This window comes from Lethenteron reissneri, chromosome 23 (assembly GCF_015708825.2).
Source record: "Lethenteron reissneri isolate LAM-NWPU_2019-01 chromosome 23, ASM1570882v1, whole genome shotgun sequence".
NCBI classification, from domain to species: Eukaryota; Metazoa; Chordata; class Hyperoartia; order Petromyzontiformes; family Petromyzontidae; genus Lethenteron; species Lethenteron reissneri.
The window spans coordinates 7,817,812-7,845,441 of NC_083801.1; the positions used below are offsets into that span (position 1 = coordinate 7,817,812).

At 40.6% G+C, this 27,630-nt stretch overlaps 1 protein-coding gene across 2 annotated transcripts; it reads left to right on the forward strand.

Annotated features, from left to right (window-relative positions):
• On the forward strand, nucleotides 1–26,849 carry LOC133345907 (stAR-related lipid transfer protein 3-like). 2 transcript variants are annotated; one of them, XM_061557019.1, is made up of 14 exons: nucleotides 1–132; nucleotides 2,875–3,271; nucleotides 7,255–7,332; nucleotides 9,483–9,560; nucleotides 12,030–12,083; nucleotides 13,531–13,765; nucleotides 15,635–15,699; nucleotides 19,342–19,434; nucleotides 19,749–19,808; nucleotides 20,204–20,299; nucleotides 22,437–22,516; nucleotides 23,791–23,895; nucleotides 24,030–24,123; nucleotides 24,873–26,849. In XM_061557019.1, exons 2-14 carry the CDS (start codon nucleotides 3,023–3,025, stop codon nucleotides 25,014–25,016), a joined length of 1,431 nt encoding a protein of 476 aa, XP_061413003.1. In that variant the 5' UTR covers nucleotides 1–132; nucleotides 2,875–3,022; the 3' UTR covers nucleotides 25,017–26,849. The 2 variants fall into 2 exon arrangements, with proteins under 2 accessions (XP_061413003.1, XP_061413004.1); XM_061557020.1 differs by having other exon boundaries at nucleotides 2–132; nucleotides 2,920–3,271.
• Nucleotides 26,850–27,630: the final 781 nt, after the last annotated feature.

Below are 27,630 nucleotides of genomic sequence, written 5' to 3' on the forward strand. Positions count from 1 at the left end.
TTCCAAAGCAGCCTGTTGATGCGTGGTGGCCCGTCACACGGAAGTAGAAGCACACATATACATGATGTGAAACTTAGCAAGATTCTTGATTTTCTTGTTTCAACCGGGTCCAGTGGCTGCGAATACATTCTGGTAAGTTACCACACAGCTTTAATCACGTATAACACACCCTGGTGTTTGTGTGTGTGTATATACTTAATGTGCTTGTTTGTGTGATGCTGATGTACAGGCTCGCAGTGATGAGTACTCAATCACTGGTAATCTTAAAACAAATGGCCATCTGCCACAGGTGGCAGATGAAGAGAGTGGTTATCACTGTTCATTTCTGCACGGAGTTTCGGCAAGGATAGGCTCCTTAAACGTGTGTTGGTTTGCTGCATAAAAACGAGGTTTGGAGACTCTGTGGTAATCAATGTTTCGGGGACAAAATCATACAAGCCAAACGTCAAGTTAGACTACATACTACAGTCATTTGCTAATTTGTTTAAGTACAGTATCATTTATACATTTTGGCAACTGCTGGATGAAGGCCTCCGTCCCCACACCGTGTTGGTCATGAACGTAGTTTGACCATACGTCGTCACGCTGGTCAGTGCGGGTTGGTGATTGGAGGTCCCCACCCCCAGGACCTGTTTAGATGACACCTGCCACTCGTGTTACCCTTGGCTGGGAATTTAACTCAGGTAGGTTGAGTTTAGAGCGTAGGGAACGAACTGTCTGCATCACAACTCTGCGCGTTTCTTCTCTGGCAATCTCTATAACTGTAAATTAGTGCAATTTTGCCATATAATGCGACGGTATAGTATTTATTGCACAAAAACCTAGACTGCTGCAAATGGAATCCATAATCACAACAGACTTTTAATAATACAAATCAGTTATGCTGTCATGAGAATAAGTGCAGCAGCCTATGATTTACAAAAACAACATCTTAAAAAAATGTCCTTGACTGAAGTGCAAGCATATGTAAACACAAAGTTTAAATCACACTTATCCACACGTGAAATTCCCGCATATTTTATATTACATTTACATATGAGGCATAGGCTGGAGGTTCACCTTCTGATAGCTCCACCAAGCTTCTGGTTGAGATCAGTGTGCAGCAATTTACAGTATAATGAATGACATCCGGTGACGTTTCGTTCAACCTACTGCAACTCCGATTAGCATGGTTGGCTACGTACGGTGCGAAAGACGTTCAACATACATACAGGTGTGGAGTTGCGCTGAGTTGTACTAATGGGCCACCTTTAATCTGCACTAACCAGTGTGGCGAAGTGTATGCACTGCGGTGAAGGACCAGCATGGTGAAGACACTGTTAATTCATCATTGCCAGTCATGTTCTGTCCACTTCAATACGAAGGCATCTGCCCCACGTTGTTAGCATCACTCACGGACGGCCCCGCAATGCCACAATTCATCTCCACTCCTGCAAATGATCTGATCTCATCGCTCCATCTCCGTGGTGTAATTTTCATTCGTGATCCATGTTTTCCTATTTCTCTCAGTGTAATTCTCCGCATGCATTTATCCGTGCTGCTTTGTGTACTTTGAAAGTTGCGTTCCATGTTATTTGTTAGCTTCAATGTTTCCAATCCTGTATGTCGTGGCGGGCAATATCGAAACTCTCTTCTTTCGGCACGTAGGTATGTTACTTCAACATCAAATTTCATGTTGCAAAATCATTCCATCCTGATCTTGCCCACGTCTTTATACTGGTAGGAACCACCTGGTTCCACCAGCCCACAGGGGATTATTGTGTCCGTCCGTCCGTCCGTCGTGCATCTAAAAATGGGAGGGGTGGGGCTGGGTGGAGAGGGGAGGGTGGGGAGGGGCTGGGTGGGGAGGGTGGGGCTGGGTGGGGGGTGGGAGGGGTGGGGCTGGGTGGGGAGGGGCTGGTCACTCCGTGGTGCCCTTATAAAACTCAACGTTTAACCTACTCACGCCGGCTTGTGCCCGCCCTCACAGTCGGCCATATTTGCGGAATACACCACGCCGCCGTTGACCCTGCAGGCCATTGACCGAGCAACCCAACGTTCCTACCAGCTCCCTCCGCAGGAATGTGTTTTAATAATTTTCATCCGAATCCTCCTTCAATAAATGCCCTAGACGCGGTGTTGCTGCACTGTTATTTCCCAGTTGTGTCCCTCAGAATGTTTCCTCTTGTTCAGCGAACTTGTACATTCTTTTTGCGTTTTGCGCATATTTATCTTAAGCCACACGTTTCAGCCTTTTTTTTCACTTGTATGTGCGTTGAACTTCTTACACAGCCAACTGTGCTAATCATTATAGTACTACTGGTTATTATGATGTATTTGATTATATTATGATTTACACATCAATAATACTGCGTCTCTTTGTGATGAAGTGTGACCGTGTGAACTATGAAACACAGACAGTTTTTACTATCACTGAGTCTCGTGACTGTTTAACCTGTAACATTTATACCCAATGCTAAAACACCCAACTGTGCATCTAGTCAAAGTCCAGCAGTTTGCACAATATAATGGGTCAATATAATGTCTTGTGACACTATTATATTACAACAGTGTGGTGGCAACATGCAAACAAACACACCTACTGTACTTTACAATGTCTTGATCGTTGTTTATTTTATTACACTTACGTAAATATAGTTTATAACAATAAAAATATAAGTTGTAGGAAAATTGTACAAACTTATTTGAAAAACATTTCCTGTGCAACATTGCTTCGAGCCGAGTCGTGGTGAAGACATCAAGCGTTCTATCTGCAAGGTTTATACCTGTTAGACAAGCAGTCTACATTGTGACTTGTCAAAATAGATACCCATCATAAACAGCGTGTCTCCAAGTGTGTTTACGAGCAGGGTGCTTTCCACCTTCCACCTATAGGCACACGTTTGTGGCAGAATCAACCCCGGCTCTCTTCGCTTTAAGGAATCGTCGGCGTTGCTGCCGGACAATCCACGGGACAGCTGTGATGAAGCACGAGGGCGGTACAGAAGAAAACGTCTCGCTTCGCTGCACCTGAAATCCGATCATGAATTCTCCCGAAGACCGCGAGTGCCCGGAACACAACCGAGAGCGTGTGGACCACGAGCCCTCTTCATCTGTCCACATCGATGGCGACGACGATGAGAGGACAGCCTTGCTGTCACCTGGGATTTCTCCAGAGTCCAGGACTGGCCACGTGTCAAAAGAGCGGCGGACGTTCTGCCTCTTTACTTTTTTCAATTGCAATCTCATCGTCTTGCTGTGGTTGATTATGGTCAGCATTAAAAGTTCCCAGGTATGATTTTTAAAAAATTCAGAATGTAACAATTTTACAACCATCGCAATGTAATAATATCATTGAATGTACGCTGTTTTACTACTGACGTGTTTATTTAAGAATATAAAAGGTACAAGGCGGCATTAATTGTACATGCAATAGGTACGTTTAATTTTTGATCAGCACATTAGGTGCCAAGTTGATGCATCGATTTGCATGTAGTTTCAATTTAAAAGTTACATTTATTAGCATTAGTGATTTATCCCACTAATTTGTATCAAAGTCATAGTACTGGACTTTAATTCAATCACACAATGTAGTTGCTGGCCTTCCTATGAACAGAAACATATTCATGTGTCCATAACCTAACAGTACATCCAACTGCTTGTCAAAACATCATGAGTCTTTCTGCAGTACACATCCCACTATTCACTATGCCACTTAACCAGGGTTGACAAATATGTGAATGTATGCACTCTTTTCAAAAGGTCGAATCACACAAACTGACAGTGTACATCAGGGGCGGTTTCTTCATTAGGGCGATTGGGCGATGCACTACCAATGTCATTCAACCACAGAGTCACGCTAGCCGTCACTGTGCCTCTGGATATAGTCCAATCAGCGTCATGTCACGTTCTGTGGAGTACCGCCTCTTTTTGGGCGATTTCACTCCGGCTGAGAATCGCCCCGAGTGGCCCCATAGACTTACATTCAAAGATGTTTTTTTTCGAACGGCGGGCGCTCCAATGCATTCTCTATGGCTTCCGGGAGGGCTCGCCCTAACGTGCTTACGTCATCATACGTGCTAACGTCATCATACGTAAGCACGTTTCATCCAACAATATAATTTGTCGCCACCTAGTGGAATCTTTAATAAAATAAACTTGAGTGGATTGTATTAATAGTGAGTATAGAAACAAACAAGATGTATTGTAAGAGTCACTTTATTTTTCATTAATATTAAAGAAGTGAAGTTGCCTTTACATGCTTAAGCTGTTAATTTATCCATTGCATGGGTGGACCTTATCCTTATCAATCATCCAGACATTTGCCCCCCCTGAGAGATTTTGCAGGAGCCGCCACTGGTGTACATGATCACAATTATAAGGTGACAATGCCAACAAGATATTTTGGTAAATGTGTCTTCTTTATCAGGAGAAATCTGTTGCTTATATAGGCAAAAGTCAAAGTTCGGATCTTCCAAAAAATGTTTCCTAAATTGTCTTCGAAAGGGAGGGAGAACTTTCGTTCCTTTCTCAATCCGCTTGTCCCGGTATGGGTCGCTGCGGCAGCATGTTGAGTAGGGCGGTCCAGACCTCCCTTTCCCTGGCGACAGATTCTAGCTCTTCCTGGGGAATTTTCAGACGTTCCCAGGCCAGCCGAGCGACATAGTCCCGTCAGAGTGTCCTGGACCTGCCCCGGGGTCTTCGCGCAGTGGGACGTGCCCGGTAGAGTTCCAGGGGCAGCCTACCGGGGGGCATCCTTACAAGGTGCCCGAACCACCTCCACTGGCTCCTCTCGATCCAGAGCAGCGGCTCGACTTTGAGCCTCTCCCGGATTACCGAGCTCCTCACCCGATCACGGAGAATGGTGAGCACAGCAACCCTACGGAGAAACCTAATTACGGCCACTCGTACCCGCGATCTCATCCTTTTGGTCATTACCCAAAGCTCATGACCATAGGTGAGGGTGGAGATATAGATCGACCTGTAAACGGAGAGCTTTGTTCAAGAACTCAGCTCCCGCTGCACTATCCACATAACGTTACAGCGTCTGCAACACTGCGGATGCCGTGCCGATATCTCCCGCTCCGACTTACCATCACTCGCGAAAGAGACCCCGAGGTACTTAAACTCCTCCACAAAGGGCTGTTGTTTCCTCCTCACCTGGAGAGAACAATCCACCGTCTCCCAGGAATGAACCGTGACCTCAGATTTGTAGTTGCTGAGCCTCATCCCAGCCGCTTCACACTTGGCATCAAACCGTTCAAGTGCACGCTGGAGATCACAGACTGACGAGGCAAAGAGGAAAATGCCATCTGCAAAAAGCAGCGACACCAACTCTATGCCCCTGTACTGGATACTCTCCATGCCTTGGCTGCGCCTTGATATCCTGTCCATGATAATCACAAACATGAGTGGAGACAAGACGCACCTTTGGCGGAATCCAACACCCACAGTGAACGACTTTGATTTAACACCAAGAATACAGACACAGCTCTCACTCCGGGAATAGACGGACCGGATAGCGCACAAAAGCGGCACCAGTACCTCGTACTTCCGCAGCGCCTCCCACAAATCCATTGCGGGGAACACAGTCATATGCCATCTCCAAGTCTACAAAGCAGAGGTAGACTGGAGAAGCATACTCCCATGACCCCTCAATATATTTGTGAGAGGGAAAAGAGCTGATTCATTGACCAAGACCATGACGCAATCCACTTTGTGGGACTGAGAACGTTCGTTCAATAACATAATATACAGACAAGAGGCTCTTGGAACACAAAACAACCTTAAAAATAGAGTACAGAATTTTGGTCCAAAAAAAGTATTTCAGACCAATGCAGCATTTGTGTTTATAAGCAGGCAATCTCTGGATTGGTTTGGACCTTGTGAGTCTCCTCGACAGAGTATGACCTGTAGACCAGATGCTGCTGGTTTGTAAAAAAAAAAGTGATTTTATTTTGTTAAAATTAATTTCTGTACAGTAAACAAAGTTTGAGTAAATATTGTATGCAAACTATTCGTTACATGCATTCATTTTCATCGTTGGTGTGATGCATGCACACCCACGATAGGGGCAGGGCAGACCTTTGTTGTTGTGGATGTGGAAAGTTGACTTTGTCCATGAAAGTGTGTTTTATGCAGGACTTTAGAAGCTTAAATTTAACTTGACTCAAGTAACCAATGCAAATGAGGGTTTTTACATTGACTCCAGTAAAACGTAAGGCTTCAAAATGTCAAGTGGATGTGCAAATATATACATACCGTATATATATGGATGAACTTAAGATGTACATTGTCAGCATGCTAACTAAATTAGATCATGTCCAAACATGAGCACAACTGAATCATCTGCAATCGCACATTTTGGGGACGGTATCATTAATGAACAGAACCATCACTTTTCTTGCATTTCCGCACCATTCCAAGTCATACGATCAAAATTATTTCACCTGTTCATTGATGACCCTGAAACAGCAATTAATAGACAACCTGTGTTTTATTTGTTCACACTGGTTTTACCCCGACGTAAAATCATGGCTGTGATTTTTTTGTTTAAAAATTTACACGAGTACATTTCACATCAATAGCTTCGTATTTTTTGGCTTTTTTATCTCAGAGAATAATCAGATATTATGATATGTGCTACTTACACCATCCTTGGAGGCTCATTAAAATAATACAAACACGAATTTTTTCTATTTTTGGTAAATCTCCCACATCCAATCCCTTCTCCGCGTCAGATGCAGAGAAGCTGGTCCATGCATTCATTTCATTTCACATCGACTATTGCAATGTATTGCTCCCTGGCGTAGTATTGGCCTCTGCACTGGCTTTTAGTTTCACATAGCATTCAGTTTAAACTCATGTTGCTAACTAACAAAGCTCTGAACCACATTGTCCCGGCAAATCTCAGAGACATGCAGAACCGATACTTCCCCTTCAAGGTATCTAAGATCTTGGAATGCAGATCTTCTCTGTGTTTCCACGTCGTGGCTTCGGTCTATGGGCAACCAAGCTTGTTCCCGTGCAGCTGTCAGACTCCTAAATTCTGAGTCTGGATACGATTTTTATTTAACGTGTCTAAAACGTATTCATATTCTTTTGGTGATTCAAACATTTAATGAATTCATAAAATGTCTTTCAGCATTTATTTTCTCACCACTTAATTTTATTGTTTCATAAGTTTTATGCTGAGTGTTTGCTTGCTGTGTATCGTGCAACGCTTTGAGATCCTCGATAAAATGTGCTTGATGAATTGGATTATTATTATCACAGACAGGTATCAGTTATACAGCAGTTGTCCTCGAAGAAGTAGTACAGACTGATGTGAGCAAAACATCGTTTGACATAACTGTGAGTATCGCACAAACATATTTTCACCTATTTTTTAAATAAAAGTGTTTTGATAATCATCGAAGTGAATTTAAGTGCAGTATTCATGCTACCCAATAATTCCAGAGCATCATGGTTTCATCGCATGAATGCCAATTCGCACGACGTGTGTTGCACTATTTCCCATTGCAGCATACTGCAAGTACTTAACCTTCATAAGGCCATCGCTAAGGTCAACTTTTGCATTTACTCTTGACCGAAAACGTTGACACTAAACCTCACTCCAACCCTAATTAAATGATATGGCAATGCTATGGGAATGCCTTTTGTAAGTTAAAGCATCACCATTTACGTTGGTCATTCACTCAGTTACAATTGCATGTGTATAGTAATAAATGTCTCAATTCTGTGAAGAGGGCCATGTACAAACGACTACATAGTCCTCCCGATAGACGTACCTTGAGGGTGAGGAAACAAGGGTGGTAGTGTGTTTTAAGATATGTTATTTAATTAGCATTTGTAGGAATGAAAACTGAAGGATCTTGTGATGCATATATTTTTCCCATATGAGCACCGACAAACAAGTTTAGCTGCATATCTCTGATCTCTTTAAATCATTTATCTTGCAACAGGGCACATGAGGGAAATGCATTTTATAAGATGAAAGTGTATTTGGCACATTCTCTCATCTATTTTTAAAAACCATTACACAATTTAATCCCCCGCTCGTCTCTGCACCCCACCCATTTAGCCTTTCATCCATTGTCATTTCTTTCTATTCGGTTGAACACGAGCAACGTTTTACCCATGACATACACAGCGCGAAGGAGAGTAGAGCTAAGAATATGATATGTGGAAAAAATAAAACGGAATGGGTAAGGGAAGAGACAACGGAAAGAGGGAAAGGATGGAATGGGAGCAGAGAAATGGGACCATAAGGTTCGGAGAGACGAGGAAAGGGGAGGAAGAGACTGCACAAGGGCCGCAAAGCTACACGGAGCAGCGTCTGTTTCCACAGGGGGTGGCGGGGAGAGAGAGGGGATTCAGAGTGGGGGTGGCCAAACATAAGTCACGTGATTTACGGGAGGATTGAGCTGAGCCCCATGGTGAATGATAATTGTAAATATTAACTTTCACAGTGTCAAATATTTTATTTTTATTTTAAAACAATGTAACAACTCTAACTTTCTTAAAGTAACAAGTTAGGCTTCCTGTTATATCTGACCCCAAGTATCAACGTTGACATTACTCACACAGTATAATTGAGCCAAATTGGGTAAACCTCCTTCCTGGTCTATGACTCGCCTTTGTTTCAACCCGTGGTAAACACACTAAGTAAAAAAAAGTATATTTTTCAAGGCAAACCTGGGTAATCAAATATGACACCATTTATATCTGCAGCCCTTGTGTTAGCCCACTTGCTGGATGAAGGCCTCCTGCCGTGCGGGTAATGAGCATTACTTGATAATTCATCACGCTGGTCAGTGCGTTAAACAGTACATATGGCCTGCATTCAGCAAACATCATGAGGATGCAAGGACCTTAATAAAAATGTAATGTTGTTTTAACTTCAGTCACCGACAATGCAGGTGTATGTAATCTAACATGTCATGAGCATTTTCAGTGCATTATATTTTATTATGTGCAAACATGGTATTTGTTTTATAAATGTAATAGCCGACCAGCGATTGGATTTGGCAATTATAACTTTTTTTGAACATAGTTTTCTGAGCCATCTCCACTTCTGCGTGCAGGGTTTTAACTATTCTACCTTGGGCCGATGCTTTGTTCATTTGATGAATAAGTTCACCTAAGTGATAAAGGAATCATTTCACGAATCCGACTGGCAGAGTGCAAATACTGGCACACAGATGATGAATGGGTAAATGACAGGACTTTACAAATGCTTGGTTTGCTGAAAATGCCTGGCATACAAATGTGCTATATGCAATTTCCCCCAGCTTTTCTGGGTATTGTGAGCCTCAAAAACACGTAAAAATGATTTTTTTTTGTATCATGACAGCCCAGGCAAATGGGTGAAATTTCCATGTATGCCACTGATTCTTTTTCCCACAATTCACACATGTGGGTCGCATACCTCATGAACAAGTTCGGCTGTAATGAAATGGGACTGCAGTGCTTATGTTCGCATGCTGTGTGCTCCCCCACAGTGGCTGGCAATTTTCCGGGCCACAGTGCTGCTGCTGGCGTACGCGGCGTGCAAATGGAAATGCAGGTTTCCTGTCGCGGTGAGCCGGCCACACAGAAACCACCCACAGACCACAGCAGCATCACCTGGTGGTTTTTTTAATCCACAAACCAAGCAGGCATCAAACATATCAAACATTTCCTCCAGGAAATGTATTCAAAAGCAAATCCTAAGTATTTTTCGATTTAAAGTATATTTATTGCTCAGATAAGCATAGAGGCGGTGGCCATTTAATGTTTATAGCTCGAGGCCAGTGTAGAAATTCCACATTTATATGACGGGGCTCAGTCTTTCCATAGGACTACTCTTGACTTCCCTACAAAGTGGGAGTACCTATTTTATGAACCCTAGAGAGATTATGGGCTGAGTCAACCTCAAATCAGGGTTGAGACTCAGAACCTTGTTATTGCGAGCCACTCACTACTCCAGAGCCACTTTTCCGATCTTCACCAGGAGTAACAAAGTCATGTTTTAATCGTCCTGTGCAGAGTTATTGTCAGCAAGTTAATAAATATATAATGTTTAAAAAAAAAAACACTTTAGACGTACAGTAAAAGTGTTTTCGTGACTGCAGGAATTCATATTCTTTGGGTCTTTCGGTAAAGTCACGTAGATAGGTTGAAAGATGTTTCGATTGCAACACAAGCGATTGAAACGTCATCGTTTTTTGTTATTTTGTTATTTTCTTTGAACCTATCTACGTGACTTTACCGAAAGACCCAAAGAATTATAGTATGTTTATGTTCCGTGTACAGGCGAAATTTTCACTTTTCACTTACCACTGGTTTTTCGTGTCAACTCCTTTTGTGTGACTTATCTGTACTACAATTTCACTCTCCCACAAAACCCATATTCTTTGACTCTTTCGGTAATGGTTCTTACCGAAAGAACCAAATAATAAGAATTCCTGCAGTCACGAAAGTTTTAAGTCTAAACAATACCCATACTTTGAACATTCTGACTTAGATGTAGGGCTAAGCGGGATATGCATGGTTTTGATATCCAGCTTACATCTGATAACAACTGTCAGGGTAGAAGTATATTTTACTTGTTAGCCATCCTATTGGAATTTGTATTCATTTTTGCGATGTATTTATTTCTATTGATGTACTTACATTTCCTATACTTTGCACACCGATCATCTTGTTTCGTCTTGTTTTTTTTGTTGTAACTTTTTGAACTGCCTCTACTGGATATCTGTGAAAAAGAGCATCAACGCTCATCGGATTTCTGCAGGATCAATAAAGATTCTGATACTAAATGTACATAAATGCTGTAAAGTTGGCAAAGGCAAATGTATCATGAATGAAAATCACACAATTAACATCATCAAACTTCTAGTCATGTTATTCGCATCACATTCCTGTGCGTGCAATCATTCATGCACAAGGCATAGCTCAACATTGCAAAAGAGTATGAAACTGGGTGTCAAGTGAGATCGAACATGGGTGACAAAATGGCTTAGTAATGGCACAAACCATCAACACATACTCTCTATACGCTAAACAGCATCGGGCTTGACGTCAACACAGGTGAAAGCTCCATTCGGCATTTCAGATAAGGCGAATATAAATGTGATCCTGTTATACTTCCCAACGTGGAAAATCATGCCGGAAAAATTTGAGTCCATGGAATGAAGATTAATGACCTCAATCACAGCGGGCGGCACTTTTAGGCACTGACAACGCGCAGACACATGAAGGCGTATTCCACACCGTGACCTCGATGTCCTGTTGCCTACAGATCTGGCTGGGAGAGCTTCATAATATGTCAAACACGATATTTTGTGCGGATTATGCATATTCGAGAATGCATCATGTGATCTTTGACTCTTGGGAAGTCTCTTGTTACACATTGGAACTGCAGCAGGAGTCGCCTTGGCTCTCTTACAGTACGACGGACGTCTAACATTCTACCGTGGAGCTTTTTGCCGATGTAACATATGGCGCTCCGATGTGGTTTTTGTTTGTGTTGTTTGCTATGTCTGAAGTTTTTCTCCATGCATGTGCTGGGACCTTTTTCAGGAACTGAACTTTCGTTCTTTAAGAGAAAGACGTGCTACAACCCAACAACACATTAGAGAACCATATGTTCTTGATTAATGTGTACAATTTAGGAGAGACTGGCCCTGTCATAGAAGGGTTGAAGTTTGAATGTTCACCATTGGCGCAGGGCTATCATAAACACATTGACTTAGCGATACGTATATTCGCGTACATTATTGTTTCCAACAAGATAATTAAGACAATTAAAGCTAAATGAATTTGTTTAAGCAGGAGTTCAATAAGTAGATAGAGTTTAATCAGCATGCGATGTGTTGATGTATATGAGAATAGATTTTCCGTGAAATATTCATGAAACGGTACAAATACATTTGAGAAAGACTGCTTTAAATGTTATACACCTGGTGTATTGTATAAATAGCAAGTATGATCTATATGCAAAGTAATGCTGAATTACACATATGATGTATGTTTAAATGTATAATTTATTCCCATTTCTGCGACAGTCGACAACATGTATTACAAGTGGATATGCCTTTTTCAAGATTTTGCATACAGATGTAAGTACTAGCTTGAAAAGCGCACAAAGGTCCACTCACATCATGCCTTGCATGAATGTCAAGGGACCACCATATTGCACATACTCTGCTCTCAGCCTTGTCCAAGCCACCAGCTCAACAGAGCTGAATGTGTGGCCATAGAGTTTAAGCCAGAAACTAAAAAGAGTTGCAAATGTGGCCTTCCCAACAGGAAGCAGTGAAATAAAGAGACAACTGTCAACTGTTTGCATCCTTATCATCAATGTTCACTGCTACCTTATGCATCTGGGAGCCCATATATGGAGAAGAGGGCTTCCCTCTACACTATGGAGACCCGTGATAGTGCTTGACAAAAGGGAACAATAATTCACATACTATTTTTTTGATATAAATTATGAGAAAACCCACCCCAACAGGAAAATGCGTGCTAGACAATACAGTGAAACCTGTAGATTTTGGCAGGGGAGTTCTTTCTGCTCATAAGTCGTTACAGGCAGAGATTCCGGTTTTGAGACCGGCCAAGACAAAAGGGGTGGTGGGGGGCACCCCGGTGGGGGGGGGGGGGGGCACCCCCTATAAAGGAAGCTCAGGTGAACACCACAGGGTGCGGCAGGAGGAGCAGGAGCAGCGCCGGCACGATCAGCACAAGGAGCAGAAGTAGCGCCGGAACGAGCAGCAGGAGTGGAGCCGGTAGCGGCAGTGGCCCTGGCAGCATCAGCACCGGCACCAGCACCGGCAGCAGCACCAGAAGAAGCGTGTGTCCGTGTGTGTGTGCAGAGTCTGTAATTGTCTGCGTAAATATACACGGTTGAAGTCAGCGCAACCAAGTGCGCTCCTGTACGGCGCAAGAGTCCGAGCGAACGAATCAATAAATGTGTAGCCACCAGTCTGAAACCAAAACTCAACAGTCTGGAAGTACAACTCATAGATTTTAACAACACAGGTAGTGCTCCAAGACATAGCAGGACAGTATGACTGTACAGCGTCCCTTGCATGCATGTTCCATTGCATGTACAATGAGTGATCTGAGCGTTGTCGAAGCCATACGCTCAACATGCCTTTAACTCGTTTTCAGTTCCTGGCCTAAACAATAATACGGTCACATATTAACCTTCCATTTTTTTTATGCTGAAGTTTTTTGTGAAATCCATGGTGACCATGCTGAGACCATCAACTCACTAACATTTGCAAAGAAGAGTTTCATTATGGTTGGCTGCCCCAATTAAATCCAGGATATCATTGGTGCCGGTTCAGTGCTCGAACACCCTGAACTAATCCATTACCTCAAAGCTGATTGACCTCTTGACTCTCCTGAAGGACTTCGGGGTTAGGATTATGTTACTTTTTCATAATTATAATTGATGTGAAGACACCAACTCAGAGTGCCAGCAAGTAATGTTATTTTACACAAATTTATATTAACTTCCAATATACTCTGTATATGTATATCCCCCCTACCCCCAAACAGTATTCAGGTGAAAACAGTTATAAGTTTGTTGCAATTATGATGCCCATTACAACCTTCGTGGTTGCCTGGATTGAGGCATTGTTTATGGACTACCGTGTGCTACCTAAGGAGCAGCGAGCCACACAAAGAGTCCATAATCAACACAATCTCCATGTTAGACAACACCAGTCTCCAAGAGGAGAACACCCACCTACCCAAGAAGATGACTTCCACTCACTCTCAGAATTTGTGGACGGTGAGTCTCTACCGATGTTTTTCCTTTTGTACAATGGAATATTTACCAGGAGGGTTCTGCTTGAGACATTCCAAGAGGTCGATGGATGTGTTGATGGCTAAAGCCCTTGATGCCACCACACCTCATCAATGCTTTCTACTCTCTGTAAGATCCCACAGCTGCCCCACAGAAAGTATGTAAGCATTTCGATTTAAAGCTTTCGTGACTGCAGGGATTCATCTTCTTGGTTCTTTCGGTAAAGTCACGTAGAATGGAAATAATAAAATAATAAAAATAAAACATAATAAATAATTTTCACGACGTTTCGGCCACAACAGCAAGTAGCCGTCCTCAGGTGAAGAACAGGTCCGTCGACAAGACAGAGTCCGAATGGACTCTGTTCTTCACCTGAGGACGGCTGCTTGCGTTGTGGCCGAAACGTCGTGAAAATTATTTTATTATGTTTTATTTTTATTATTTTATTATTTCCATTCTACGTGACTTTTTCCGAAAGAACCAAGAAGAAGTATGTAAGTACTGTATGTTGAACTTCGCACTGGATGTAGCCAACAGTGCTTATCGGAGGTGCAGGGGAAGGACAACAAACTAAACACAAAGAACAGTTCTAAAGATAATACGTTTTAAATATTTGGCATAACAGTCTCCACTCATCTGTTATTAGGTCTTCCTCCTGCTAGCTGGATTGTGGAGACCACTCTAATGCCTGTCTCGGCTATTGACCATCCCCCATCCTGCAGACGCAACAAGTTTTGCCTTTTAGTGTTTATGGTCACTTCCAGAATGTGCATTGCTTCATGGTCATGCGATGAAATTCCCAGCATCCATTTCAGATACCTGTGCTCAAATGTAAACTTTTTTTCAAATTTATTAATTAATCTTGATTTGAAGCTTTCGTGACTGCAGGAATCCATACTCTTTGGTTCTTTCGGTAAAGTCTCGTAGATAGAAAAATAAAATATAATATATCACGACGTTTCGATCGCAACACAAGCGGTCGTCCTCAGGCGGAAAAAAATAATCCAGCAGTGGAAGTGCTGAACCAGGAAGAAACAAAGCAAGAGAGCTGTTACAACAAGACGTTATATATGTGGCGAAGGGCAAACAGACGGGGTCTGAGCTAGAAAGGAATTTCATCCCCGCACGCAACCACGTCAGTTGTGTTAATGGGGGGGATTAGGGAGAGAAAGATTAGGGAGAGAGATTAGCATGAAATGAGCTTCCGTCACCGCATAATAGTTTCGCCCCTGCATATGGGAGATTAGCACTATGGTGATGGGAGACATTAGGCAGAGATATTAGGGGGATTAGCAAGTTAATGTCATGTCTATGTGTAACACAAGCTCCGGCGCTGCCAACTGCGCTGTGAGAGGCAAGCGCGTCCACGCGAGAGAACCACCGCAACGCCAGTAAGACACACAGCCCATCATACCACCAGAACCATCGATACATCGAGGCTAAGGGAGCAGAGGTGGCCATGTTAGTGAGACCCCAGCCCGTTAATGCAGAGGCACCCAACAGGGCAATGCAACTCAGAGAGTCGGAGATAACAGCCAAACGGCAGGGAAGAATGGAAGCACCACATCAAGTTACGACTTTGCTTGGTTAATAACGTCCTTCCAATGATTGATCAGCTTATACCTATCTTCTCGGTTGAATTTGTCTCTGTGTTTATATATCTGGATGGCTTTATGGACAAATATTTGATGGTAGCCAGAAGGTTTGCAGAGTACCTTGGTCTTGGAAAAAACAATTGATTAATATCCAGGTGTCTGATCCATAGTAAAACAAACTCCTCAAATAACGGATGTCATGATAACACTAAGACCCCTGTTGGCAAACACTCGGATGTTACAATTATTTATTTTTCAGGTATGGATGAAGGTGATGACGATCTAGATTTGGATCTTGAAGACATCAGTCACCTGTCCAATGAGGTAAACAAGGAACATCACATTCCGTTTTAAAATAATTTAATATTTTCAGTGAGAGAGACATTTATACCTCTCCGCTTTCATCTCACTCTACTCCCCTTCATGCCCTCTCTGCTCTAGCAAGAAAGGCCTTACAGTGAGGGAAAAAAGTATTTGATCCCCTGCTGATTTTGTACGTTTGCCCACTGACAAAGAAATGATCAGTCTATAATTTTAATGGTAGGTTTATTTGAACAGTGAGAGACAGAATAACAACAACAAAATCCAGAAAAACGCATGTCAAAAATGTTATAAATTGATTTGCATTTTAATGAGGGAAATAAGTATTCGACCCCCTCTCAATCAGAAAGATTTCTGGCTCCCAGATGTCTTTTATATAGGTAACGAGCTGAGATTAGGAGCACACTCTTAAAGGGAGTGCTCCTAATCTCAGCTTGTTACCTGTATAAAAGACACCTGTCCACAGAAGCAATCAATCAATCAGATTCCAAACTCTCCACCATGGCCAAGACCAAAGAGCTCTTCAAGGATGTCAGGGACAAGATTGTAGACCTACACAAGGCTAGAATGGGCTACAAGACCATCACCAAGCAGCTTGGTGATGAGGTGACAACAGTTGGTGCGATTATTCGCAAATGGAAGAAACACAAAAGAACTGTCAATCTCCCTCGGCCTGGGCTCCATGCAAGATCTCACCTCGCGGAATTGCAATGATCATGAGAACGGTGAGGAATCAGCCCAGATCTACACATGAGGATCTTGTCAATGATCTCAAGGCAGCTGGGACCATAGTCACCAAGAAAACAGTTGGTAACACACTACGCCGTGAAGGACTGAAATCCTGCAGCGCCTGCAAGGCCCCCTGCTCAAGAAAGCACATATACATGCCGTTCTGAAGTTTGCCAATGAACATCTGAATGATTCAGAGGACAACTGGGTGAAAGTGTTGTGGTCAGATGAGACCAAAATTGAGCTCTTTGGCATCAACTCAACTCGCCGTGTTTGGAGGAGGAGGAATGCTATCTATGACCCCAAGAACACCATCCCCACCGTCAAACATGGAGGTGGAAACATTATGCTTTGGGGGTGTTTTTTTCTGCTAAGGGGACAGGACAACTTCACCGCATCAAAGGGACGATGGACGGGGCCATGTACCGTCAAATCTTGAGTGAGAACCTCCTTCCCTCAGTCCAGGGCATTGAAAATGGGTCGTGGATGGGTATTCCAGAATGACAATGACCCAAAACACACGACCAAGGCAACAAAGGAGTGGCTCAAGAAGAAGCACATTAAGGTCCTGGAGTGGCCTAGCCAGTCTCCAGACCTTAATCCCATAGAAAATCTGTGGAGGGAGCTGAAGGTTCGAGTTGCCAAACGTCAGCCTCGAAACCTTAAAGACTTGGAGAAGATCTGTAAAGAGGAGTGGGACAAAATCCCTCCTGAGATGTATGCAACTACAAGAAACGTCTGACCTCTGTGATTGCCAACAAGGGTTTGCCACCAAGTACTAAGTCATGTTTTGCAGAGGGGTCAAATACTTATTTCCCTCATTAAAATGTAAATCAATTTATAAAATTTTTGACATGCGTTTTTCTGGATTTTGTTGTTGTTATTCTGTCTCTCACTGTTCAAATAAACCTACCATTAAAATTATAGACTGATCATTTCTTTGTCAATGGGCAAACGTACAAAATCAGCAGGGGATCAAATACTTTTTTCCCTCACTGTATATCAAAACCTCCGGTCAACCTTAGCTCAGTGGGAGGTCACTTATTCTCCTCTGCTGCACCCACGGTCTGGGACTCACTTTCCCAAGCCATCTGTGCTGTTGACTCAAGTCTCGTAATAACATCATCCACTTTTACTTTCTGACTGTCTCTTTCTCTCTATTAATTACATCAACATATGTCTCCTTTCCCCTATACACCTATGTCCCACTGTTATGTACAGGATCTTGGGAAATGGTTGCATTTAGACGCGGTAGGAATACACATTTTACTGCATCTGAGCTTCAGGACAACTGCTGTATTGCCTTGACCGGTTGACCTCCTTTATGGGAGAGTTATCCATTAACATTTTCCAGAAAAACAAAGGCAGTCATGTCTGTGTGGCTCGCTCAGTGAGATGTTACAGAAACCAGTCAGAAAGCATTTCATATCTGGAGGACACAGCCAAGCGAATGTGACCTGGCAAGCAATCACTGCTGGCCAAATATACACATGCCTACGGGGTTTATCGCCGAAAAACTAGTGATATCAAATGTGACTGTCCGTACTTTTAAAAGTGCCCAGCCGTCCAATATTTCTCTACCCTTTGTATCTGTAACTATTAATATAAAATATTTAAATGTTACGTATTTAACATACGCTATTTTTAAGTTTAGTGGGGAGGGGGGGGTTATTTCCGGTTTTACAGATTACATGATTGTGGCATCTGTGGAAGTCATTGTATTTAATACTTCACTTGTGTCATTTTATCCAGTGTTATACACGATTACTCCATGGTTTTCTGACCCCTAGGTATTCCCCATAAATTAAAAAAGTTCTTAAAAACACATGACACTTTTCACACAAGCTCAGCGGTTTGAACAAAAGAGTAGTTCCATTCTTTATATCATATACAGTACTTACATTCGAGATTACTATATTTGACACAATAAAAAAGCTACTACAATAAAAAAAACCTACTACAGATAACATCTCTGAACAAGTTTATTCTTATAGGCAATATACGTTCGTATTTTTATTAGCTTATTTTTCTGCAGTTACGGTGTACAGTATTGCTAATACTATATAGGTATAGATTAAATAATCCGGAATGCACTCAATATTGTCAGATAACAGAAGCTAAGCTGGTTTGCGCCTGGATGGTGCTTTGATGGCTGAGAACCATTACGCAGAACATTTGTTAGAGGCTGCAGAGTTTCCTGGTGAGCAGTAGAGAGCAGTGCAGCAAGATACATTGTTGTACCATACGCCAATTCTCCGACCTTATAGTACGGCACTCTGTTGCCTTAGCCAACCCACACTGGCCGAGATGGTGAAATATGGTCAAATTATCCCCGTGACCTATATGGCGTGGGGAAGCCCTCTTCCAGCAGTGGGTTGACAAAAATTCCGTAATTGATCGAAGCAGAACGTCAATTTGACGGGCCTCCAATTGCGTTTGTCTGACATTGTTCACTTGTGCAAATGCCACTGTATTGTCGTGCAGATGCCCATAAGAACGTCTTATCTTATCTGTGAATCCTCAAAATTAGCCTGCCTTTAATCATGGACAAATTTTAACTAAATACAAAGTTCTTAGTCCAGTCACTGAAATCTATAAACGTGCTGCATTAAAAACAATGTTATTTTATTGTATTATGTTTTATTTTTATTATTTGATTACTTCCCTTCTACGTGACTTTACCGAAAGAACCAAGAAGAAGAAAAAAACAATGTTGTTTCGTTTTGGGTGTCTCTGAGATTTTAATCCAGTATCCCAGTGCTGCTGCAAGTATCTGACACGGGCACAACTTTATCCAACTGAGCCACCCATCCACATTTAATGCGGTGGTGTTTATAAAAAGGATTTTTTTAAAGGACGTTTAGTCATGCACGTAAAAAGATGACTGATTATAATGGAGTTTTTTTGTTGTTGCAGGAACGCCAGTACGTACAGCAGGGGGAAGATGCTATGCGGAATGTGATATCTATGTTGGGTATGGAAAGTGTCTGGAATAAAGAAAAAAGCAGGGTGAGTCGTCATTATAATCAGCCTCAGCAGCTCATTAAATTGAAGTGATCTGCTTTGTGGAGGTGAACGGGAATGGAAAATTGCCTCGCAAGCAGTTACAATATGTTTGGGTGTATTTATGGTTTATATTATTGTATCCATACTGTCAACAGGCAGAGAAATGCTGCCCAGTTAATGAGCTGAATATGGAAATTCACAGGATCACAAAGCTGTTATAGTTTTGAAGCTAACAACGTAAATGCATCAAAATATGAATATTGATGACAATAAATGTAAGTATAGTTTATAAATAATGCCTGTTGTTTTTTTCTCAGGATGATGGAGATGTGTATACTTTAATTGGACCAAATAACATGAAGATATTTATACTCAAGGTTACCATGCCATACAGCATTTATAATTTCCAAACGTATATAAAACACAACGTTTCTAATACTTTTTTTCTGGTGAATTTCAAATATGAATTGTAAACGTGGGTAATATTTTGAAAGTACAGCATTGATAACCTACTGATTAGCATTTTCACCATGCTTTACTTACTGCTCAATTTATTTCTGCAAGGAATCACCCACACATGCCATCTGTTACAAGCTCTACATTCGTCCTTGTGATAACATTTGCAAAACAAGCCCATTGTGTGCTACTGTGAATATGAAATCACGTTGTAAATTATCTAGAATTGTTCAATAAATCAACGACCTTTCCCTACACGTATTTATCCTTACAAGAGAGCAAATGCAACAGAACTGTCTAAATTGTATGCAAGCAGATGTCCTTGCTGTGCCCTCCCGAAGTGGTTTACGAGGAGGTGATGCTACGGCCTGAAAGAATGCCCAGCTGGAACCGTGCAGTCATCGACTGCCAGGTGAGCATGCGCATGAGCCCAACAGAAAGTTATCTCATGTAGCTGTAACAGGTGCTACCAAATGCTGTTTGGCAGCACCTGTGAAGGCCGGCACAGGTGCACGACGGGGTGAGGGGTGCCCGGCACCATGCCTGACCGACTTTGTTTCCCCAGTGGCGATGTTTACACACCACAACAGGTATTCATTTGAGGCTGAGTCGACCGGGGGGTTTCAGATAATTATCGTTACGAGTGTTGGTCGTGAACGGGAATTGAACTCCAGTTACCTAATTCTTAGCGTAGTGATTAACAACTGAATTACGACTTCCCCGATTTCAATATAAGCTACAAAAATACATGGTTAAATTTTCCTCTTCTTGGTTCTTTCGGTAAAGTCACGTAGACGGGAAATAATAAAATAATAAAAATAAAACATTATAAAATACAATTCTCACGACGTTTCAGCCACAACGCAAGAAAGAACCAAGAAGATGAATCCCTGCAGTCACGAAAGCTTTAAATCGAAATGGTTAAATTGTTAGTTTCATAACAGCATTTATTTTAAGCACAGGGAAGTGCAATGCATGTGCAGTGCAACATTTTTGGAGGCCTCGTGAGGATAACTGAGGGTAAACCAAAGTCTGAATCTTCAAGGATTACGAGGCGAGCAAATGTTTGAACAGGATAGGTATTATTTAACAGCTCAGAGCACATGGAAAAAAAACACATTGAATTCCAAGCTAAGGGGGCCGTTGATGTGATTATATGTTTTAAGCAGTAACTTCGTATAATGAAGAATTGCGATTGTAATGTGAAGCATCACGAATGGAAATGTGAATGAGTAGTGATTGGGTCCCAGTTAGACATTGTAGGTGAATTTACAATCAAAATACAGTACTGCACGTAAAAATGTGGAAGTGTCTGTGGTAAAATATGTAAGTGTGCAATGCTTTTAGAGATCAATTAAGTTCCTGAAGATAATAGTTCGTAACACGCACAATTGATTTAAATTATAAGTACTGTGTACCGAACATAGTTCACCACGTAATTAACTTCAGCAGTTTATGAATATTAATTCTACAATTGCTAACCAAATAATATGCAACTTATTTGCTTCTGAATAATATTATTTAGTCAAGTGTATATTTGTATAGATGAATGCATGAGCATGTAAGCAGGAGAGCAAAGGTGTTGATTATAAACTCAGAGTCGTAGAGACACGCAAATAAGTAATCTCCTGCATCCGTGCCAAACAAAACAAAACAGCTCTGTAGCTTTAAATTATAGCACGGGCCTTGAACAAACCGCTTTGTGATTACGTGAGGCAGGAGTAAATCAGCAATAGAAACATAATTAATTTTTACAAGATTTATTCTGTCACTACCGAACATTTTAAATCTACAGCTAGGTTGTGTTTTTTTTTACTTTGATTGTGCCCTTGAAAGAAATGCATTAAATAATGAATTGCTAATGTAACTCATATAAAAAATAAAAGAAAATGACTATGGCTTGGAAGAGACAATAAAGCACATTTTTCATTTTACCTAGACATGCACTTAATTCTATTCCATGCTTCGGTTGCTTCACGTGAAATGACGGAGATGCAATTATGTCCAAAGAAATAGCACCAATTGCCCATTTTATGGGGACAGTGGTTGTGTCATATATGAACTGGTCCCTGCCATAGTGACGTGGAATTTCCACTGCTGACTCAGTTCTGCCAGAGATCAGAACGCCTGCATGCTTGTTTGAGCAGGGAGGCACTACGACTTTTCAAACAGAATGTAGTGGCAAGAATATGCAAAATCATTACTGTTCCATTTACGTACAGTATCATAAATTAATTATTAGACAATCTGTATGGCCAACATTTGCAAATTATATACGTAAGTAAAATGTAAAACAGCTAAAATAATGTTTGAATTCAAATCACGCTGTATGTATACAATGTAATATCTGAAAATTCTACAGTATATTACAATATTTTCATTCCCGCAGCTATTCCTGTTTTGAAATTGTCTGTGTGCCAATAAACAGTTGCTCAACATGTTTGCTTACTTGTTTTGCGTATTTAAAAGTTATTGTTTCGTGGAACGTTAGCATAAAATTGATGGGATACACAGTCATGTAAATATATTTTTTTAAATCACGTTTGCAGGTACTGATGAGGATAAGTGACCACACACTTGTTACATATGATGTCTCAGCAGGAGCAGCTAATGGCTATGTCAAACCAAGGTATTTATGCTTAATAGGAAAATTAATTACATAGCAATGTTAATGCTATCCACCATAATAATTCGTAGTTAACATTAAATAAGCAGTACATGTGTTTACACAACTTTGCAGAATTACACAACAGTGTGTGTGTATATGTACACTTTTTTCAGAACGTTTCCATGTTAGTGAGAGACCAATGCATTACGAATACTGTGCTGGAGTATCTCGATGCAATTAGTAAAATGCGACTGGATTTCATCCCCAAACTTTTAGCTTGTAAAACAAACACAACATTTGTATTGTGTCAAAACTGTAGCTTGCAACGAACTGTGAGAAAATATTAAAATCAAGTGATTTAAGGTCATATTCTAATATTGCAATAATGGAGATCCTACATTTTCGCAAATGCTCTATTCCAAAGTCTGGCAGCACGTGTTCAACTGTTTGACTATTCTGGTAATGGAAGAAAACATTTCTGTGCACACGCACACACAAAATAACTAAACACAATCATAAATATTAAAATTGTGTCTCTACAAGAACAGTCATTGTATTTACTGAAAACATGAACAATGCATTGTGATAACTGTGCTGTGTTGACCATGATTTTTTACAATGTGTTTTGAAGAATACGATAGGACAATGTGGGCATGCGAAATTTTGAAGGTATCATATTTGATTCCTAAAGTTGCAACCTGGATGATTTCTGCAAATACTAATCTACAATTAATTTGCATATCATTCTACCAGGGATTCATCCATGCAAGATGAGTACAATGGAATGCCACTTTATTGCAATGCAATTGCTAACCGTGCTTAGCTATGCATCACTGATTCCAGATGTTCAAATTATAGTGCTGGTTATTCTGAGAGATTCCCAGTCGTTTGCGTGGTAGTATGGGACAGTGTTGGTTGTCCCAGTGGTGGACCCATGTGCGACTCTCCCAATCTCATGATCCCGTTATGAATAGGATCATATTCAAAGAAGTCGTGCTCATCATTATTTCATACATTTTTGATGTTGAGTAAAAGAATGCATTACTGGAACTGATCTCGATTTAAAGCTTCCGTGACTGCAGGGATTCATATTCTTGGTTCTTTCGGTAAAGTCACGTATGTTTTATTTTTATTATTTTATTTTACGTAAATTATAATATTTTATTTTTATTATTTTATTATTTCCCTTCTACGTGACTTTACCGAAAAAAACCAAGAATATGGAACTGATCTCCCATAAATCTTAAGAATATACTGAAGTAATTACAGTACCATATATATTTTATTTTCCCCAGGGACTTTGTGAATGTGAGAAGGATTGAGAAGCAAGGCCAGCGATACATCTCAGCTGGGATGTCCACGTCGCATGAAGACAAACCTCCGTCCTCCGATTTTGTTCGGTAATACCGTGGGTGTAGATCAGTGACAACCTTCATATTACACAACACATCACTAATAAATCAACGTCTGTAATGCCATATTACTTACGCCATTCTGTGCAGTTTATAATGAAGCTTTGTACTTTACATTCCAGGGGCAACAATGACTCTGGAGGCTTCATTGTGCAGAAGAATTCTGAGCAACGCAATGCCTGTTCATTTATATGGATCCTTAGCACAGACATAAAGGTAAGAGATTTACAACTATTTAATGCAAGATAAAATTTCGACTTAAAACTTCCGTGACTGCAAGGAATTCATATTCTTTGGTTCTTTCGATAAAGTAACGTAGACAGAAAAAATAATTATACATATAAAGTGAATAAAAAACGAATGTAGACTGTAGACTGGTTCTTAATCGGAGTGAGTCTACTGGCAATCTCTAATGTGGACTGTAGCCTGGTTATTAAGTTTGGTGAGTGTACTGGCAGTCTGTAATGTAGACTATAGAAATGGTTAAGCTGGGTGAGTGTACTGGCAACCTATAATGTAGACTGTAGCCTGGTTCTTTACCTTGGTGAGTGTACTGGCATTGCTACAGTCTACATTATAAATTGCCAATACGCTCACCAGCTTAAAAACCAGGCTACAGTCTACATTATAGACTGCCAGTACACTCACCAAACTTAATAATCAGGCTGCAGTCCACATTAGAGATTGGAAGTACACTCACTCCGATTAAGAACCAGGCTACAGTCTACATTAGTGTTTTTTGGTTTTTATTATTTTTATTGACTTTATTTTTATTTTTCTATCTACGTGACTTTACCGAAAGAACCAAATAATAATTGTAGGACAATCCTGCTCTACTTTGGCATTTTCATATGAATATATTTTCTGTTTTTAAACAATTTGTTATATAAAGTACTGTAATTTGTGCACAATTCTGGTCCATCACACCACGCCCGTCAATTATGTGTTGTTTCTGAACGATGCAGGGCAGTATTCCCCGTTATTTGGTGAACAAGAGCCTTGCAGAAATCATGTTTGCGTTTGCATCAAGCCTGCGGCAACACCTCAAAGACACCCACACGCAGCATAGACCCTCATCAGGTGCAGTGCCTCGCCACTCTCGGCTGTGAATTTGAATTGTGCACAGCCTTTTCTCGGACAGCTATGCTCAACTTGTTTTCTTGCTGGACTTAAGGAGGCTTCTGAAAATATCGCCTCTGTTGTGCCAGCAGAGAGTACAATGATATACCCGTAAAGTACTTTTGAAATGCATGACTGATGTATTGGGTGGTTTATCTTATGAAAAATATAGAAGTGGAATAACATGGGTTTGACTAGTTGAGACTATTATGATAAAGGGGTGTTTTGTGAATATATTTGTGAATTCTACACCGTGACATATGCACGTTTGCTTTTATATAGCACTACGCTTGTTGTACTTGAGGTTTTATGAATAATTACACATGGCCGTATGACACAGCAACAAATAAACGAATACATTCATCATCTCATTAATGCCAGTTATCCTCGTGAAGATTCCTTCGCATTAATATAAGTTACGAAGTTTGTACAATGTATTTTGAAAACGCCATTCTTCGATACTGAGTATACATTACCGTAGAGTACTCTCTCTCGTATGGCATTGTATAGAACGGCAAATTTTTAACTAACAAAAAAGTATGAATTTCATAGCGATGGATTAGTTAAAATAATAAAAACACTATTACATTGCTGTGATGATTTGCACTAATTCATGAGGCACATAGCATATATACGGCACAAACGCTTACAAGTATGCAAAGCATGGAAAAATGCATGCTTGGAATTGAACTGATTGAAAGAACAAATGAAACGGGGAACAGATACACATTATGGACATTGACTGTGAACACAAGTCAGTGGGATTGGACAAGACACGCCGCCACGTATTTATGCATGTATGTTGAACTTCTTTCGCACCGTACGTAGCCAATCGTGCTGATAGGAGGTGCGGGGGAAGGACAACAAGGGATGAGTTGTAAATGGTCGAAACTGACAGTCGAATGGCAGCCAAAAGAGAGGACACATCTGAGATGGCAACTGCTGATATTGAGTATTAATATCAGACCACGTGCAGGATTATTTCATCACGAGATCGTGAGGGATGATGCATTGAGGAAGCCTTCATCCAGCAGTAAACAGATCATGGCTGATTATATTATACATTAGTTGTAACTTTTGCGTTGAACTTGAATTATAGTGCATAATTATGGATATTTTTTTAAAATCTCCTTCCATATACCTGAACGCATCTATTTTCACACATGAACTCTCCGACACATAACCCATGAGTTCTAAACTGCAACTGTGTTCATTCAATCAGGGGAATGCATTTTCATGATCATTAAGTAGTTTAAAATGTTACATTTTTTAAAATACAGATAAGATTAATTATCTTGATTTGAAGCTTTCGTGACTGCCGGAATCCATACTCTTTGGTTCTTTAGGTAAAGTCACGTAGATAAAAAAAGAAAAAAAGAAAAGAAATCATAAATGTAAAAAAATTAAAGCAAAAAAACCCACAATAAAAATAGTAAAATTAAATTAAATAGAAAATAATAAAAGCAAAAAACCCACGACGCTTCGATCGCAACACAAGCAGTCTTCATCAGGGCATAGAGAAAAGTAGAGTTTTGCTAAGCCATTCAGATCTGGCATCTTTGTACCATTGTCTATAAATGCTGAAAATTACAGTACAGTATAGCTACTACTACACTGTAGATAATGAAAGTATTAATTTAGAGTACAGTAATGGAAAATAATTGTATTTATACTGTATGTTCGTTATCATTTGTTGTACATCAATGTACAGCAAACAAAATAACAGTAAAATATGACAGGAATAAAAGTGCCCTGTTTTTGTGTTGTACTGTAGTAATGGACAAGCTGATGATTCAACTTCATAATAATAAATGTATTTTGTACGGAACACATTTCATTTGTTTTTGTTTAAATGTGTTACTAATGTAGTATCTTTGCACAATACATCTAAGTTTGGTTTACATCGTATCTTTACACATTTCAGTTGGATCAATCAAATCCACATTCTGGCTTTATCGGATTTATGTGAGCTAAGAATACAGTATAACACCTTGTATTTGTCATGAAGGTAAAATAACTTCTCAAACTCAGGCATGTCATTTTCTCACAAACCCCTGGACTGTACTGATAACATTTCTTGATAATTCCCTGTTTGAGGCTCAAGTTCATATACTGTAGTCTGCCAGGTTTGACTGCAAGTCTTTGTGCGTTATTATGACCTCAGGTATTTGACACGTCAAATTCGTTGTCCACTGCACGCAAGGCAGATGATAAAAAAATAAAGCAATGGAATGATAAACTTAACACAAGTCAGATGCTAGTTCCCATAGAAATGTAGATGTATTGTTTATGTTAACCTCATCTGCCCTATACATTATTGAACAGCATTTTAATCGAGGTATGTAATTTTAAATATAGTTTAATTTTACAAGTAGTTGTCTCTGGATTAAAATTGCCTGAAAAGTAAATTCCTACTGAATTGTATATAACACATTATATTGACTTCAAGGTTGTATGGAATGCTCTTTCCACCATCGAACCCCATTTACTTTCCATAAGGTTCTTCTGACAAACATCCTTGAAGCTACCAGAATGATTGTAATTCGTTGGCCATCAATACCCATGACAAATATCCGTACATCTTTAAAGCTGTAGGTGTCATTT